The sequence below is a fragment of the Canis lupus genome, chromosome X (assembly GCF_003254725.2).
Source record: "Canis lupus dingo isolate Sandy chromosome X, ASM325472v2, whole genome shotgun sequence".
Lineage (NCBI taxonomy): Eukaryota > Metazoa > Chordata > Mammalia > Carnivora > Canidae > Canis > Canis lupus.
The window spans coordinates 5,512,909-5,529,044 of record NC_064281.1 but is presented as its reverse complement, the minus strand read 5'-3'; the positions used below and the strand labels follow the sequence as shown (position 1 = coordinate 5,529,044).

At 46.5% G+C, this 16,136-nt stretch overlaps 1 protein-coding gene across 1 annotated transcript in view; it reads left to right on the top strand.

Moving 5' to 3' along the window:
• The first annotated feature begins 5,484 nt into the window (after positions 1-5,484).
• Positions 5,485-16,136, top strand: part of ANOS1 (anosmin 1) — a 186,613-nt gene continuing 175,961 nt past the window's right edge. Inside the window, exon 1 of the mRNA XM_025436181.3 lies at positions 5,485-5,706. Within this exon, the coding sequence (XP_025291966.1) occupies positions 5,500-5,706 (207 nt within the window). The 5' untranslated portion in view covers positions 5,485-5,499. The remainder of the gene's footprint in view (positions 5,707-16,136) is intronic.

The window sequence follows — 16,136 nt, the reverse complement described above, 5'->3', positions numbered from 1 at the left end:
GCATGTGGCGCTGTTTCCTGTTAAAAGCTGCCTTTGTAACTTTTCAGAGTTCTCCAAACCTATGGCATTTACAGTGGTCAATGTAAATTTCAATGCAGTTGAAACATCAAAGAAAAACCCACTTAAGTCTTTACACAGAATAGAATTTCAGTATTTCTGAAGAGCACCTGTAGATTTCTTTTCATGTTTAGGAACGAACAGAATAAAAGTACGATTGTTTATTAAAACTTTGTTTTAGAAAAGCTTTAAAAAGTGTGATTTTACAAAATTTTAAATATGAATTTCACTGAAAAATGCATTATTTATTTCATATGAAAACTAGACCAGTCATTAAGAGGGAAATCAGTTTTTTAAGTTATATTATTTTTAGACTTAGTAAAAATTGTATAATTTCGATTTCTTTTAATGTACTTATAATTCTCAAATTATATGTTGGGAGCAAACCAGTAATATTTTGGTTATGTGAAGAACTGGAAATCCACAAGTTACTTTTTATGTTTTAAATAGTTTCCTGCATTTGACTATTAAGTAGTACTTATTTTTTGGCTATATGTATGTTTTTCAGTAGCCACAGTTAGATGAGATGATGTTGAGATGAGGCTAAAATCAGTTCATTGCCTGGTTACTGGGACAAGTGGTCAGTTTTACTGGTTTTGAACATCCTTTGAAAACACTGGGTTTCCAAAACCCAGCATTCCTGGCATGGTCCAGCAGCCATTATGATCAGGAAGACACTAAAATCAACAGAGGTCATTAAATGTGCTATAGCTAAAAAATTAGGAGGGAAAAAGCATTCACAGTTGAAATAGCACAGTCACCATACAGTTGTTCCCTGAAACATGAAAATGCGTATTGATACATTATGTTCTTTAGTAGTTCTTTTAATTTTAGTAATTATTGCAGTGATAAAATAAAACTTCAGTGGTGAGATCAGCTAGAATAGGTTCTTACATGCCTGCAGAACAGGTGCCAAATTTAATACTAATAGGTTGATGGTGACTTTGGGGGAAGTGAGACAAAAGAGCAGGGAGACCAGCTCCTGAAAAGAATTAGTCGGTTGAAATCATGTTTTTCGACAATCCTTTGTATATTTTGCCCAGAAAAGTTTTAGATTTCATTAAACTACTTTTCAGTGCACAAAAGTAATAGCAGTTTTCTGAAGCTTCTTAATAAAATCTTAGTAAATATCAAGGTGATTAATAAAATTGATACCTTTAAACCTGTAAATGCAGCAACTGAATTTTTATAATCTCACTGAAGAGGACAATGTGTCATATGCTTAACTTATCCCCAAATAGGATATTGACATTGCACAATGATTTAAAAAAAAAAAAAAAGCGGATGATTGCAAATGAATGTGAGTGTCCTTTTCTACAAAGTACAATATTTTCAATGGCCCTAATGCAAAAAGTTATCATTTATTTTTTTAGAACTTTATTTATTTATTTATTTATTCATGAGAGACACAGAGAGAGGCAGAGACATACCCAGAAGGAGAGGCAGGCTCCCTGTGGGGAGCCCAATGCAGGGACTCGATCCCAGGACCCCAGGCCTATGCCTTGAGCTGAAGGCAGAGATATTCAACCATTGAGCCACCCAGGCATCCCAAAAAGTTATCATTTTCATTTGTAGAAGGATGACATTGGTTGTCGGGAACTAGAGCAGTAAGAAGTACCATAGAGGTTCATCCCATTCTTGCCTGAAATCCTATTACAAAAGATGGAAATCTGATATTTATCCATTCAGTTGTTAACTGCATCCCATGCTCCCCATCTCAGCATTTTTTGCCTCTTAAGGGCTCTGAATATTCCCTGGATCATGCAATTCCAAGCTAAGCAGAAAGGATAAAGGCTGGAGAAGGATAGCATAGTTAAAAAGAGTCCAGAAGGGCAGCCCTGGTGGCTCAGCTGTTTAGCGCCGCCTTCAGCCCAGGGTGTGGTCCTGGGGACCCCGGATCGAGTCCCACATCAGGCTCCCTGCATGGCATGGAGCCTGCTTCTCCCTCTGCCTGTGTCTCTGCTTCTCTCTGTCTCTCATGAATAATAATAATAATATCAAGAAAGAGTCCAGAAGAGTCTTCTTCCCAAAATTTTGAGAACTTAGTCTGCACATGTAGTTGTGAGAATGAGTCAAGGCTCTAGCAGGGGGACATTTCTTGGTTTTCTCAAATTTTCTTTTCCAGAAGTCAATTGCAGTTTCTGAGACTAAGTGCATGTTATTATGTCATCAAATGAAGGCAATTAAATTCATATGTGAGTGGGTTGTTTTCTAAATCAATTATCTGTAAAACCTGTCCCTGGTTCACAGGCAATAGGAACATTAGGTGTAGTTTAAAAGTTGAGATTCCAGCACCCTACCCCAGATACGACTGAGCTGGAATCTCTGAACGTGGAGTCCTGAAGTGTATTTAGCAAGCTTCCCAGAGGGTTCTTACTCTCTGCTTAAAAATAAACAAACAACCCAAAAAACAAAAAGGGAAAGGAAGAAGAAACTCATATTCTAAATAAATTGCAAGGAAGAACATAGCTAACTTCGTGGAAACTGTGAACGAGGGCCTTATTTTGTGTGTTTCTTCTAGAACCTGACCAAGGTGGGCCATACAGTTTGGTCTTTGTTCACATAGATAGAAATGAGTCAGTTAAGACCCTTTTCCATTGTCCTTGCTGGATGGGTGTTTTGTCTATTTGAAGTCAAAGTGAAGTCAATATAAGGTTCATTTCTTCTCCAGACTAAATTCAGACCATGGGGTTCAAGTTGACATTGAAGAAAGGCTTGCTAGCTCTTTGTTACCAGTGCACCTGGACAATTGTCACCCACCCATTTATCTACCATTCCTTCTATACACTTAGAGTTCTCTTATCATGTGGTGGATCTTCATGACCTTTGAGAGCTTAGCCAGTCCTGTCAAAAGTTAGGGAGCTTCCATGAGCCAACTTGCAGGGTGAACTACATCATAAACTGGACACATGTAAGCAGAAAAAAACCCTTAGATTTCAGCTGTTACTCTGATGTGACCGAGATGTTTTCCTTTTAAAAGTTACTTTAAACCAAAATTAACATAAATAACATAAAAAAGGCCAGCAAATGCTAAAACAGGAAAGCAATATGACCGCAAGTATGATTTTAACATATGCATAAGGTGGCCCTATATGTTTAAATCTCAAGCTTTCTGTTCAACCGACTAGATGTTCTCTTTTGTGGTTTATTAGAAAATGCATTTATTCATGGAAATGAATATGCTGTGGAACCCATATAAGTAGCACACACACTGCTTTAAAAAAATACAGTGATCGCTTTGAACATTTAAAGGCTGTTTTTAAAAGCTCAGCATGCTTGTTCTTACGATTTCACTTTCTAGAGTATAAGTTTCATGATACGACATGCAAAGTTATAAATCAAAGATACCATAAGAAAATGTAGGCATGCGTTATATCCTTACCTTCACCAACACTAGGTATTTGCTTAACTTTAAAACTTAAATGCAATGGAAAGCTCTGATACAGCTTTTGGAAATGTTTTTAGTCATTCCCAGTGAAAGTGATAAGATTTAAAAGACAATTTCTGTATTCAGACATCACTCCTCCATTCACTGCTATGAGGCCATATCACCTTCCAGCTTGGGGTCACCATGGTTAGCTTCTTTGCTCAACTCAGTATTACCTGTTTGACATACTTTAAAAAGATTTCCGTTCACAATTCTGAGCATCTTTTAAACTATTGAGCTCATGCCTAAATTTTTTTTATGTCTTTTGCTCAAGTGCAGTATTGTGACACATAGAGCTGGCTGCATTAACTCAACCCTTTTTCAAAATTAAAAATCAAGATGGTGACAGAACATAAAATCAAATGTGGGTCCTTCTAGATGGCCTCCGTATGGTGGTACGGGTTGCACACTCCTGAAGCCAGTTCTTCCTACAGAACCGTTTGAATGAGCCCACTCTGATTTTTAAAAATTCATTGAGAAACACACTAAGCAAAGAATTCTGTTTGGCCTTGCTGACTTAATTATGTGAGGAAATATACATAGAAGATGATATGTATTGAAAAAGAACCATAGGTGTAATAGGATAACTGTAGATGGTTGTTGTCATTATAATTTAACAGGAAGACCTTAAAACCACAGAGTGGAAAATGTGCGGAAGAATGGGGAGGTGGGAGGGGTTGGAAATTGGAAGGAGCCTAAGTTCTATGTGAAGAAGAATCCCACTTTGTGATGTATCTCCGGGCAGGTTGAGTGCATCTAGACATTAGCTGTGCTTGGCTGTGTGCTTGTGGAGCTACTAGGTTTTGGAACACATAAGTGCCATTGGGTATGAGAATGTGGAGAGGTCAGGACACAGGAGTATCAGGTGGTCAGCACCCGAATATGAGTGTGCGTGGGTCTTTGTGGTAAAGAAATAACCCCTTGCGTCAGGCACGGCCTTCAGGATCACAGCTCTGTCTCGGGCCTCCTAGCTCCTTGCTGTCACTTCCCAGTGGAGCTCCGGGAAGCATCACCTTTGTTATGGGCGGTGTATTGCAGGTGCTGCCACAGCTCCTTCGTGGCACAGCCCCCTCTAGGGACGGGGAACATAGGTGGCAGAGAGCATGGGATAAGATTGGAAGAGATGGTGGGGCTGAATCTTGAGGCCTGGGGCAGATACAAGGGGAAAAGTTGGAGGAAGATTTCTGTTTTGAGTAACTCACCCTGGGAGACTAATGTTTACCAGAAGAACCGACACCCAGGGAAACCAGGGGTGTCTACCTAAGAAATGTCACCTGCCATGTACTCAGATCGGTTTCCAGGTAGTATTAGGGAATGAAGGGCGGAAGGAGGAAGGAAGGAAGGCGGGAGGGAGGGAGGAAGATGTCAGTCAAATGTGCTTGCCTGGCTTCTGACTCGTCTTATAACCGTTTCAGTTGTTCCTTAGCTCCTTCCACTACTTGGGAAAAAAGGCAATTAAAATATGCGAAAGTACGAGCGAAGCTTGCACCCGGGGAGGAAGCCTACGACGTGCAGGCGCTGCGGCCTTCCGTGGGTGGGCAGGTGGGACGCCCTTGGGGGCCCCGAGGCCCTCCTTTCCAAGAGGGCACCTACATGCCAGGCCCGGGCTCGCTCACACCTGAGCTTTACCTGGATGGCGGGGCGGGGGGCGGATGCGGACTGTGGGGGCGCCAGCGTGGGAGACCGGCCACCCAGAGTGGGGCGCCCCGAGGGGACCGGCGGGCGCCGCCCTGCCTTGCAGCGCGGGGGCTCGCGGCCCCTCGGACCTGCCCACGGCCCTCGGCCGGCCCCCCTGTCACTCACTTTCCTTGCAGCCAATGGCGCGGCCGCCTGTCACCCTCACCCCGCCCCCGAGGCCGGCGGGGAGGAGGTTGGCGCGGCGGGCGCGGGGCTGGAGTTGAATGATTGAACTTTCCAGCGGAGTTGCGGCGGCCGCGAGGTTCCCGGCAGTGCGGCCCCGGCGCGGAGCTGGGAGCCTCGGCCAGCGCCCGGCGCCGCGCCCCCGACCCGCAGCCATGGTGCCCGGGGCGCCCGGCGCGGCCCTGAGCCTCTGCCTCTGGCTGGCGGCCTCCGGGGGCTGCCTGGCTGCCGGCCCCGGCGCGGCGGCCGCTCGGCGGCTGGACGAGTCCCTGTCGGCCGGGAGCGTCCAGCGCGCCCGCTGCGCCTCCAGGTGCCTGAGCTTGCAGATCACGCGCATCTCCGCCTTCTTCCAGCACTTCCAGGTACGGGAACCGCCGCCCCCGGGGCCGCGGGGCCGCGCGCCCAAACTTCTCGCCCGGCTTGGCCGGCGGGTCCCGCTTTCCTGCCGCGTGCGTTTTGCAGCCGGGGCGCTCGAACCCCTCCGTTCCGGCCGCCCCCTTGCTCCCGGGAGGAAAAGGAAACCCGCAGCATCTTTCCGTAACTGCCCCCCGCAGCGGGAACGCGGGGCGCTCGCCCTCCGGGCCGAGGCGGGCCGGCTCTGCGGGTGCCGGCGCGCGGCTGTGCGCGTCTTACTTTCCCCGGACTTCCGCGCGCGGGACGCCCCGCAAGGTCCCGGGTGCCGCCAGCACGGAGAGCGAGGCCGGCGAGGCGCGCCCAGCTGCGCCCCGGGACCCGCGCCACCCGCCCAGCCCCGCAGGTGCCCGCGGCCGACACCTTTGTCTCTGCTGAGCGGCGCTTTCGCGTTCGGCGGGCCCGGAGCAAGCGGCGCACCCTCGGAGCCCCAGGCGGGTCCTGGGGCCAAGTGGTGTCTTCCAGAACGTGTGCGTTGGGGAGGGGGCTGCTGGTAGCTGTGCGCGCCCCAGCTCGGAGCCCCGGAGCCTGTAGGTCTACTCAGTGGATGGTGTGGACAGTCAGGGAAGGGATGCAGGGATCGGGGCTTACAGGGCCGTGTGTGGATGGATGCTCCGACAAGCGCCCTGGGGTCAGTGACCCCCCCCCCCCCCCAGCCCGAGTTGGTCCTTGCAGCTTGCAGGTGGGAGAGCGTGTGTGTGAACCGAGGAGGTTTAGGGGGACGCACACGCGGCGCCTGTGGATTACCGGCCCGGTTGAGGGGAGCTCAGCGGCCAGGCGCTCCCCGCGGGTCTGGCGTGGGAACCCGCGATGCCGGGGACGCATTCACGCGGCTTGCGGATTCTGCGGAGGCGCGGCCGGTTGCCTTTCCCAGCGGGTCTCTGAAATCGTCCACGCAGACGCCTTATTTCTCTCGAGTGCCATCGTTCTCTACCTGGCCCTCTCGCCTCTATGCTTAGCGGCTCACCTGTTCCAAGACGCTAACTCACTTCTGGCCGCAGGGAAAACTGCGGAGGCTAGATGGGGACCCAGGACTCTTTGGCAGGTTCTTAAGATAAGCCCTTTGACCTTAGAACTAAACTGGACGCCCCTCCAGCCTGGGCAGGTTAAAGGGGCTTTCCCAGGGGCCCTGGGAACTGAGCTGTGAGAGGAGGCGACTGTAGCGACAGACCCTCCCTGTAGCCTTCGGGGTGTTCATCCTGGCCTTAGAGCTAATGAAACCTGGCGCCCAGGGGCACCAGGACTCAAAGTCGGGGTCTTCAGAAACTGCCCCAGCCCGCCGAGTTTGCGTGTGCCTGAGCGCGCGTTCTCAAGGAAGCAACACGTTAGTGGGCTTCGGAGAAACGGGCACCCTCTGCGGTCCTCCGGATTCCTCCGGGAAGGGGGAAAGCGAGTGCTGCCGTCCTGAACTGAAATTACGCGGACATCCTGGAGAGGGCTCCTCCCCAGCCACCAGGTTTCAAAACCGCCGCCCCTGCCCTGCCCTGCCCTGCCCTGCCCTGCCCTGCCCTGCAAGTCACTCTCCTGAGAAGATGCTACACTATTGTTGAATCCACGACAAAACCCAACAGAGCAACCCATTGCTGGAGAGAAAGAGTATCTCTTCTTCCTTTCTTCTCTTCTTTCTCTCTCTTCTTTTTCTTTCTAATTGAATTGTCAGTTGCTGTAATTTATTTGTTTTACAGTTTAAGCGGCTAAAGAAGCAGTTTAGATCAAGCCAATTCCCATGAAAGGCTTTTCTTGTGGTCTCCTGGCATGATTTCTCTTCGGAAGAAAAACTGCTGACAGAGTACACATTGCCAGACAACCCTGATTACATTTTAATTAGCTGGGGTGGGATACGCTGCAAATTACTGTTAGGACTTAATAACTGCTGTTTTTGCCATCAATGGCCCAGCCATTCGTGGAGGTTTAACCCTAACCTGGTAATGCCTATCTGATTTACCTAAATTGCAGGGATTATGCTTTCTTAAGATTTGAAAAGGCAGCAACACACTCTCCTTCTAAATCCTCCAGCCTCCCTGTCCCTCCCCCTTGTTAAATAATTGGGAGATGATGGAGGAGTCAGGCTGCTGCCAGCTCCTTGCTGGGCACGTGGTATCTATTAACAGCAAAGGCCAAGGCTGGAGGAAACCTGTGGAAGAGCCCCTTCTATCAGGGTCACCCCACCCCCTGGTGCAAATGAGCCCAAGCAGAAGGCTGTTTCTGGAGCAGGTGGCCATTTTCAACTTCTTTTACACAGTTTTAGGCATCTTTTTAAGGATGGAAGAAGGCTTATCTCCATCCTTGAGGCTAGCGAAGTGTGCAGATTCTTAGGTGTGACAGCGGCCAGGGCTCAGCTATGGAGACCCCAACCTACGCGCTCGTGGTGTAGATGGAGACTTGAAGCCGCTAGGGGCAGTGCCCTAGAGTAGCAGGTCTGCAGAGGCAGGTGGAACCTAATTGTCTCTGTCCCAATTCCACATGCTCTCTAGCCTCCCAGCCCTGCAGTGATGAGGCTGTAGGGATACAGGTAGATAGATGGTGCCCACCTGGTGCCTTTGCTTCTGCAGTGCTGGGCAGGCTTCACCTGTCCACTGTGCAGCCATCAACTGGGTCCCAAGGGACTCAATACTAATGCATGGGGATGGCAGTGGTGATGGGGGAATTCCTGAAATATTTGGCACAGCCCCTGACATGGAAAACTTCAGAATTTCATACTAAAGGGAGATAGGTGGGTGAACTGCATCAGGTTGCTACTAAATGCTGGCCTCATTCATGAAAAGAAACAGTACAAGTTAGCACCTCACAGGATATCCATTCCTGGCTCTGCGTGCAGGGCATTTGGCACATTGCCATTTCAAGTTTGCCCATATCATATACACAATGTTGTTAAAATCCCACGAACAGAGACAGTAGGGAAGGACATCTTCTGTCTGTGGAACAAAGATGAGATCTGGGCTGTGGGGTATGGAGCAGGGATGTGGGCTTTGCAGCCAGGCAGGTGTGCTCTGCATCAGCTTTGCCACTTTGTAGATGGGTAGCTGGGGCAGACCACCTTCTTGAACTTCCAGCCTCCCATGGGACAGAGGTACCTACCTGGCAAGGTGGAGATCATAGACCATGTTGGGGATAATGAAAGTGATGGTAGCAACGGAGCAAACACTGATTGGAAGATTAGTAAGTACAGCCTCTGTACTAGGTGTCCTACAAGTCCTGTTTCATTGAACCCCACAGCAGCCATATAAGGAAGGTACTATTTGTTTCCTAATTGATAAGCAAACAGAGATGCTGAGAACATAGGTTACTCACACAACTAATAGACAGTGGAGTTGGGTCCCGAATGACAGTGGCTACCGGTTTTTGGTTTTGTTCTTATTTTTGAGTTTTATTGGTTAATTGGTTCATTTACTTCAAGACTAACTACCTAATAATTCTTGGGACTCAGTGCAAAATGAAAATGTATAGTCCATTCTTTCAAATAGCAAGAAAAAAAAAGAGTTAAAGGTGCTTTTCCTTCTTCTGTGGCTCTTTCCATTTGTCATGGTGCTTCAGATTTGCTATTCCGTGCTGTTCTCAGTAAAGGAAAATTTAAAAATTAAGTTTTTGGTATGGATTTTGCACTTCATCTTTATATTATTCAGTGCCGGTTTTACGTGCAAACCTCAGAGCATTTCACTTGTATGCAGAATCACCAGCATTTCACACTTTGTATTTCCTGGCTCATGCCTGGAGAGTGCCAGATGCATACATGCTTGCTCAGCCATAACACTTGCTTGGTACTCTCTTCTGCAAGCTTCTAGACCATTGCATTGTACTTTGTTTTAGATGTTGTCCTCAGAAAGTTGAGCCAGGGGTCTCTCTCTCTCTCCCCTACTGTTCAAATGACAGCCAGTGGCAACTGCCAAGTCTACTGCAGCCTCCTTACTGGATGCAAGTACATACCTGTACCAGGGATGGGCTTGCTCCCTGAAAGTCTTGGACTCTGGCTGCCCACCCACCAAACACATGGTGTTGCTTCCGGCATGAGTTGAGGGCAGCCACCACTGTATTCTGGGATGCTGTGGCTCTTGCATGCATCAACCCTCCTTGGACCTTTGTCCATGTCCCTGCAGGGTCCAGAGTGTGACAGTCATTTTGGGGCAAGAAGTAGGAAGGGAGAAGCTGGGTGAAGACTGGGGTGCCAGGGGCAAAGGAGTGGGTAGTTGAGAACTTTTCCTGAGGAAGTGAAGGAACAGTGGGAGGCAGGATCATGTGTGATCTGAGGCTCCAAACCTCCAGAACAAGCTCCAGTATTCCATCAGACTTCTCATATGAAACATGAACTCAGGATAAAAACACTGAGATTTCAATATGGTGACCCCAGAGCATTAAGCCCCAGGTACTGTCCCTTTGAGCATGGACCACATGCATTGATCATATGTCCAGGAAGCGGCCCTGGTGTGGGTTTTTGTATTTCAAAGGTGCAGAACACTTGGGAAGGCTTAAGCCCACTTGCCATGGAGGTTCTTCCTAGAGTTTTCCACAGCATCAGAGCTTATGATGTTGACCAGCGTTCACTTGGAAAGAAACTCTACACTTGTTTTTTCAACTTCCTTAGGATATTAAAGAAGAAGGAAAGGAGGGAAGACTGTGTCTGAAATAAATTCCTCTTCAGCGAATCTCATTTAACTTAAGAGTGACTCCCTCTCTTATGCTAGTTGGGATATTCCTAGAGGAGCCCACTGTTGTCTCCCTTGGTCCTGTGCATTATGGCAAGCATGGAGCTCAGTCTCAGAGCCTTAACGATAGAGTCATTTCACTAAGTATTAGAAGACTTAGAACCTGCGCTTTCCGTGCTCTAGAGAATAGGACTTGGGAACAAATAGTAGCCCATGTGCAGCAGAGGAGGGGGGAGTGTGTCTGTTTCTTTGCCAGAACTCGGCCCTGCTTGGGGAAACAGTGGACCTTCGTGTTGGAAGATAAGTAGCAGGTTGCTGGCAGCCTTGGCCCCATGGGTCTAGAATTTTATTAGTGGTAAGAGATTCTTGTTTAATGGGACATTATTCACCCTATAAAGTATCACTGATAGGCTCGCTTAGGTAGCTGATTAGAGAGATCAGAAGCTTTTCCTAGCAGTAATTGGAAGCTGTTTGTTTTGGCAGAAGGGAGAACTAAGCTGGTGATTAGCTCATTCTACTTAGAGGACCAGCTTCTCCTCCAAGAAAAAGTAAATAAACAATTAGGGCATCAAAAACCCTTAGCTGCCACGAATCAGCCCTAGGCTCACTAACATTTGGAGGAGCACTTTTGTGGTGAATATACCCAGCCCTGGTGTGTCACTTTGCCCTGCAGTGAGTTGAAGTTACACGCCAGAATGGCCAGGCATTTAGAGAGTCTCCAGAAGGAAAGCCATTCTCAGCTTTGGCCCTTCTATTTCCTGGTCTGAGTCCCTGGGTCTCTGGCTGTGTTTCTAAGAATTTCTGAACTTAACCAAAACTAAACAGGAAGCTATTCATGGCAAATTTTTGTGTTTTTTAATTTTTTAAAAAAATATTTTATTTATTTATTCATGAGAGACACAGAGAGGCAGAGGGAGAAGCAGGCTCTCTGAGGGGAGCCTAATGCAGGCCTAGATCCCAGGGCCCTGGGGATTGTGACCTGAGGCGAAGGCAGACGCTCAACCACTGAGCCACTCAGATGGCCCAGGTTTTGTGTTTTTTTAATGTAGTGTTTCTCTTGAATGTGATGTAAAAGTCGATCTTCTTGTATTGTAGAACATTTTAGAAACACATTAAAAAACACTTATTAACTTGTTCATTCCTTTGTGTACTATGTCATTAAAGACGCATATATATGCTTTTATATATGTTTATATTGTATATATTTATATATGTTTGTGCGTATTTCATACAATATCCTATATGCGTGAATGTGGTTGAGGGCCTAACTTAGACTTAAAAGTTAATGTTGGTGTGTTTCCACATAAAAAACTGAATCACAAATTAGGAGGTTATTTTTTCTTTGAAATGGGTTCACCAGATTGCATTGTATAACCTGTCCTTGTATGTTTCTGTGACTGGGTATAAAAGTAGGGTTAGGGGGCACCTAGCTGGCGCAGTGGGTAGAGCCTGTGACTCTTGATCTCAGGGTTGTGAGTTTGAGCCCCACGATGGGTGTAGAGATCAATTAAAAATGAAAAATAAAAAAACCTTTAAAGCAACTGTAGGGTTAGAGAAACTTATGAAAGGGTTAGTGGGCTCAGCTTGTATTAGTTCAGACATGGAGAGGTTCTTTTGCATCACTTGGCAATGCTTTATAGAATTCTCTCACACAATTTTGAAGGTGGGGGCTTGGGACAACAATCAGTGCAATATATTGATATTATCAAAATACATTTTACATATGAAAAACGGGAGCCGGAAGATGGCCAGTGCCCCATCGCCATGCCCTGGTGCGGAGCACTGCAGGACTTACTTTGGAAGACCTGTTGAGCTCCAGACCTTTCGCGTTCCAGCGCTGGCTGCCTCGCACATTTCTGTTTCACTTATTCTGGACTCCGTGTTGTGGAAGTGTGTAGTCAATCAGCATATGGCATTTATTAAGTATGACCTAGTTTTTCCTCTTTACATTAATCAAAGATACCCCTAACTCTTTCAAGCTTCAGATCAGCAGGAGGTCGCCCGCATTACGGAGCAGACTGATAAAGCCGCTTCCTGACCTCTTAGTTAACCGTGTACCATCATCTTAGGAGAATGTGTAACTTCTTCTGGATTCTCTGAAATATTGGAACTGGGTCATAGACGCCTATTCCTTCTCAGTAGATGCTTTTGGTGACCTTCTGTCCCTCACCTCCCTAACCCCCAGCTCCTGTCTCAGCTGCTAATGGCTTCCAGCTGCTCCTCGCTTAGAGCACAGCCTTCTGCCCATGGGCATCATCTTGCCAGCAAGGCAACAACCCTCCTCCCTCCTTGGGGGCGAATCTTGCCATGGTCTCTGTGCTGGCAGCTATGGGAGGCTAGCTCCCTGCTGGAATAACTCTTGGGTGCAGTTTGTGCTCCAGAGCATTGCCTGGGAGCAGGCTTCCGCGGGCCTCCAGCTGAGATCCCTTCCCTGCCTCGCTCGTTCTCCTGCTTCCTTCTCTCTCTTGGCTTCCCCCAATTTATCACATATGCAGGAAGCCCCTTTGCAGCCTCTGCTTTGAGGGCACCCGATCTCAGACACCTACCTTCAGAGATACCTGATCGAACTCTATACAATTGTTTTTAAGATTGCACAACTTGGTGCTTTTAGAAATGACTCATTCAAGCACATACAGATGGTAGATAGAAGCAGGGAAAGAGAACCAGCTTTCACAACTCTCAGCTCAGACTTTTTCCCACTACCCCTTTAAAAAAACAATCTTGAGATTTTACACAAGGTAAAAAAAAAAACCTTCTAAATGAAGAAGCACTTAGAGTCGGAACATTTTGTTATTTGCATTTAGTTTATGTCTCCTGATGATTTCGGTACAAAGATTTCAAATCTTGAGCCTGATAGGTAAGCGCATCATGCTCCCTCATTGGCCATGTGAAGTGTACGCACTGTTTAAGCAAGCTTGAAATAGTTACGTGGCTGTTGGACGATCAGTGGGGTAAGGGAACATTGTTAACCACAGTACCCCCTGCAGGTCTAGGAAGATGAAAAGCAGGACCAATTAGTGCAGCTATTTACCAACTTTGGATTTACTCAGTGAGCAACCAGGGAACCACATCCCCCAGGACCCAGAATAGGCTCTATATCCTTAGATTTCATATGGTGAGTGGAAGCATTGGTTCCACACGGTGAGTGGAGGCATTTTTCCTGGTGGTGGAGAAGGTTGGATGAAAGTAGTAATCCTTCGGGTGCCTGGGTGGCTTAGTCGGTTAAGCATCTGCCTTTGGCTCGGGTCATGATCCCTGGTCCTGGGATTGAGCCCCATGTAGGGCTCCCTGCTTGGCCAGGAGTCTGCTTCTCTCTCTCCCTGCTCATGCTCTCTCTCTTGCTATGTCTTTCTGTTAGATAAATTAATAAAATCTTTTTAAAAAGTAGTAATTCTTGATAGTAATTAAGTAAAGAAAGGAATATGGGAACAGTGTTGTGGCTCATTTTAATGTAAATAACAGACTATGTAGATGCTCATTTTGTTTCTCCCTTAAAAAAAAAAGTTCCATTTATTTCAGCTAATATTGAACAGGATGGGTTGCAGTAGTTTCAAAGATGAGATTGTAAGATCCCTGCTCATGAGGATCTTACTGTCTAGTAGGGGCTAAGACTTGTAAACAGACAGCTTTGGTCCACACATGACTGCAAGGATAGTTATTGGTGTAAGATCTCTGAGGAAGGAGCTTATCCCTATTGGGGAGAGTGTCCGGGTGACAGTTGAGCTGAACCTCAGATATTGGGTTATTCTAATCCAGAGCAACCAACATGAGTAAATGTGGACTTTGGTCTGTCTGTTGGGGACTCTAAGTGTCCGTAATGGACCTGATAGGGTGACAGGCCCTCAGCTAGCAGCCAGGGTTTAGAACTTGTCCCTGGGAGCTGTAACAAAGCTCACGTCCTTTGTTCTACAGATCAGGTTAAAAACATGCTCAGGCCATTACACTTAGAGGTGTGTGTACAGCTCTTCTTGCTGGTTCTTGCTGCTCTGGTTGAGCCATAGGCTACACTACTGGCAGCTCTGCTGCTCTTCATTTGATCTTTATGGAGATCTTGCCAGCACCCCTAAGAAAGAGCCCCCCAGATGAACATAAGAAGGTGGAAGGAGGCTGCCCATTCCATCTCCTTGCCATCATGCTTATAACAGGACCCTGGTCTGAACTTGGGGTGGACCCAAAGTAAGAAACTCTCCTGAACTACTGAGCCACAGGTTAAAATGTATTTAGCATTGCATTTTATAGTGTCTTGGTGTTGACAAAGTAGTTTCACATAAAATATCTGTTTGACCTCCACAGCAACTCTGTGAGGTCAGGAGTGTTATTTTTCTTTTACAGATAAGGAAATTGAAGGTCTGGAAGTGAGGTAACCAAGGCTTTATAGCAGAACCTCAAGCACTAATTGTCATATTCCCAAATATTTATACTAAATGACCCTGCTTCTCAGGATGTTAACAGTGAGAGAAGACAGAGTGGAAATATCAACTGTAATGTAATTGAGAATCATGGAGTATTTAGGGGAAATATTGCTACATTTCTCATTGGCTCTGGAGGTACCGCTGCATCACAGAGTGGAACAGTTGTGGATAATTGGAAGATTAATGGAATGATAGAAAAAGCCTTAAAAAATACCAGCCCATCTACACCCATCTCTTGTCCATTTAACCATCCAAATATTTCTTCCAACCAATAAAAATCTGTCAAACATAGTCATCTTTCAAATATCTTAGGTTCTAGGGGACCTAGCATAAGTGAGATGTACTTCCTACCCTCATAAACTTTATTGTCTGCTAGAGAGAGAGAGAAATGTTGAAGCAAACAGTTGTAAAGAATTTTCAAGTGAAGAAAGAAACTATTATAATCGCACATTATTTAAAATCTTCCTTTATGATGGGACACCTGGGTGGCTCAGCGGTTGAGCATCTCCCTTGGGCTCAGGGCGTGATTCTGGGGTTCTGGGATTGAGTCCCGCATTGGGCTCCCTGTGGGGAGCCTGCTTCTCCCTCTGCGTATGTCTCTGCTTCTCTCTCTGTGTCTCTCATGAATAAATAAAGAAAATCTTTACGACCCAGCAATTGCACTACTGGGTATTTACCCCAAAGGTACTGATGTAGTGAAACGCCAGGACACGTGCACCCCAATGTTCATAGCATCAATGTCCTCAATAGCCAAACTGGAAGGAGCCACAATGTCCTTTGACAGATGAATGGATAAAGAAGATGTGGTCTATATACACAATGGAATATGACTCAGCCATCAGAAGAGACGAATACTCACCATTTGTTTTGACAAATGGAAACAGTGGATGGAACTGGAGGGTATTATGCTGAGTCAAGTAAGTCCATCGGAGGAGGACAATCATCATATGGTTTCACTCAAATGGGGAATAGAAGAAACAGTAAAAGGGATTATAAGGGAAAGGAGGAGACCTGAGTGGAAAAAATTAGAGAGGGAGACAAACCATGAGAGACTCCTAACTCTGGGAAATGAACAAAGGGTTGTGGAAGGGGAGGTGGGTTGGGGGATGGGGTCACTGGGTGAGGAACACTGAGGAGGGCACTTGATGGGATGAACACTGGCTGTTATACTATATGCTGGCAAATTGAATTTAAATTTTTAAAAATGTAAAAAAAAATCTTAAAATCTTCATACATGATGGTTTAATGCACAATCATAGTTTCTTAGATGAAGAGTTGTTTTTCTTCTAGAAATGGATTTTGTTTCTGTCCACCACCACTTTCACTTGT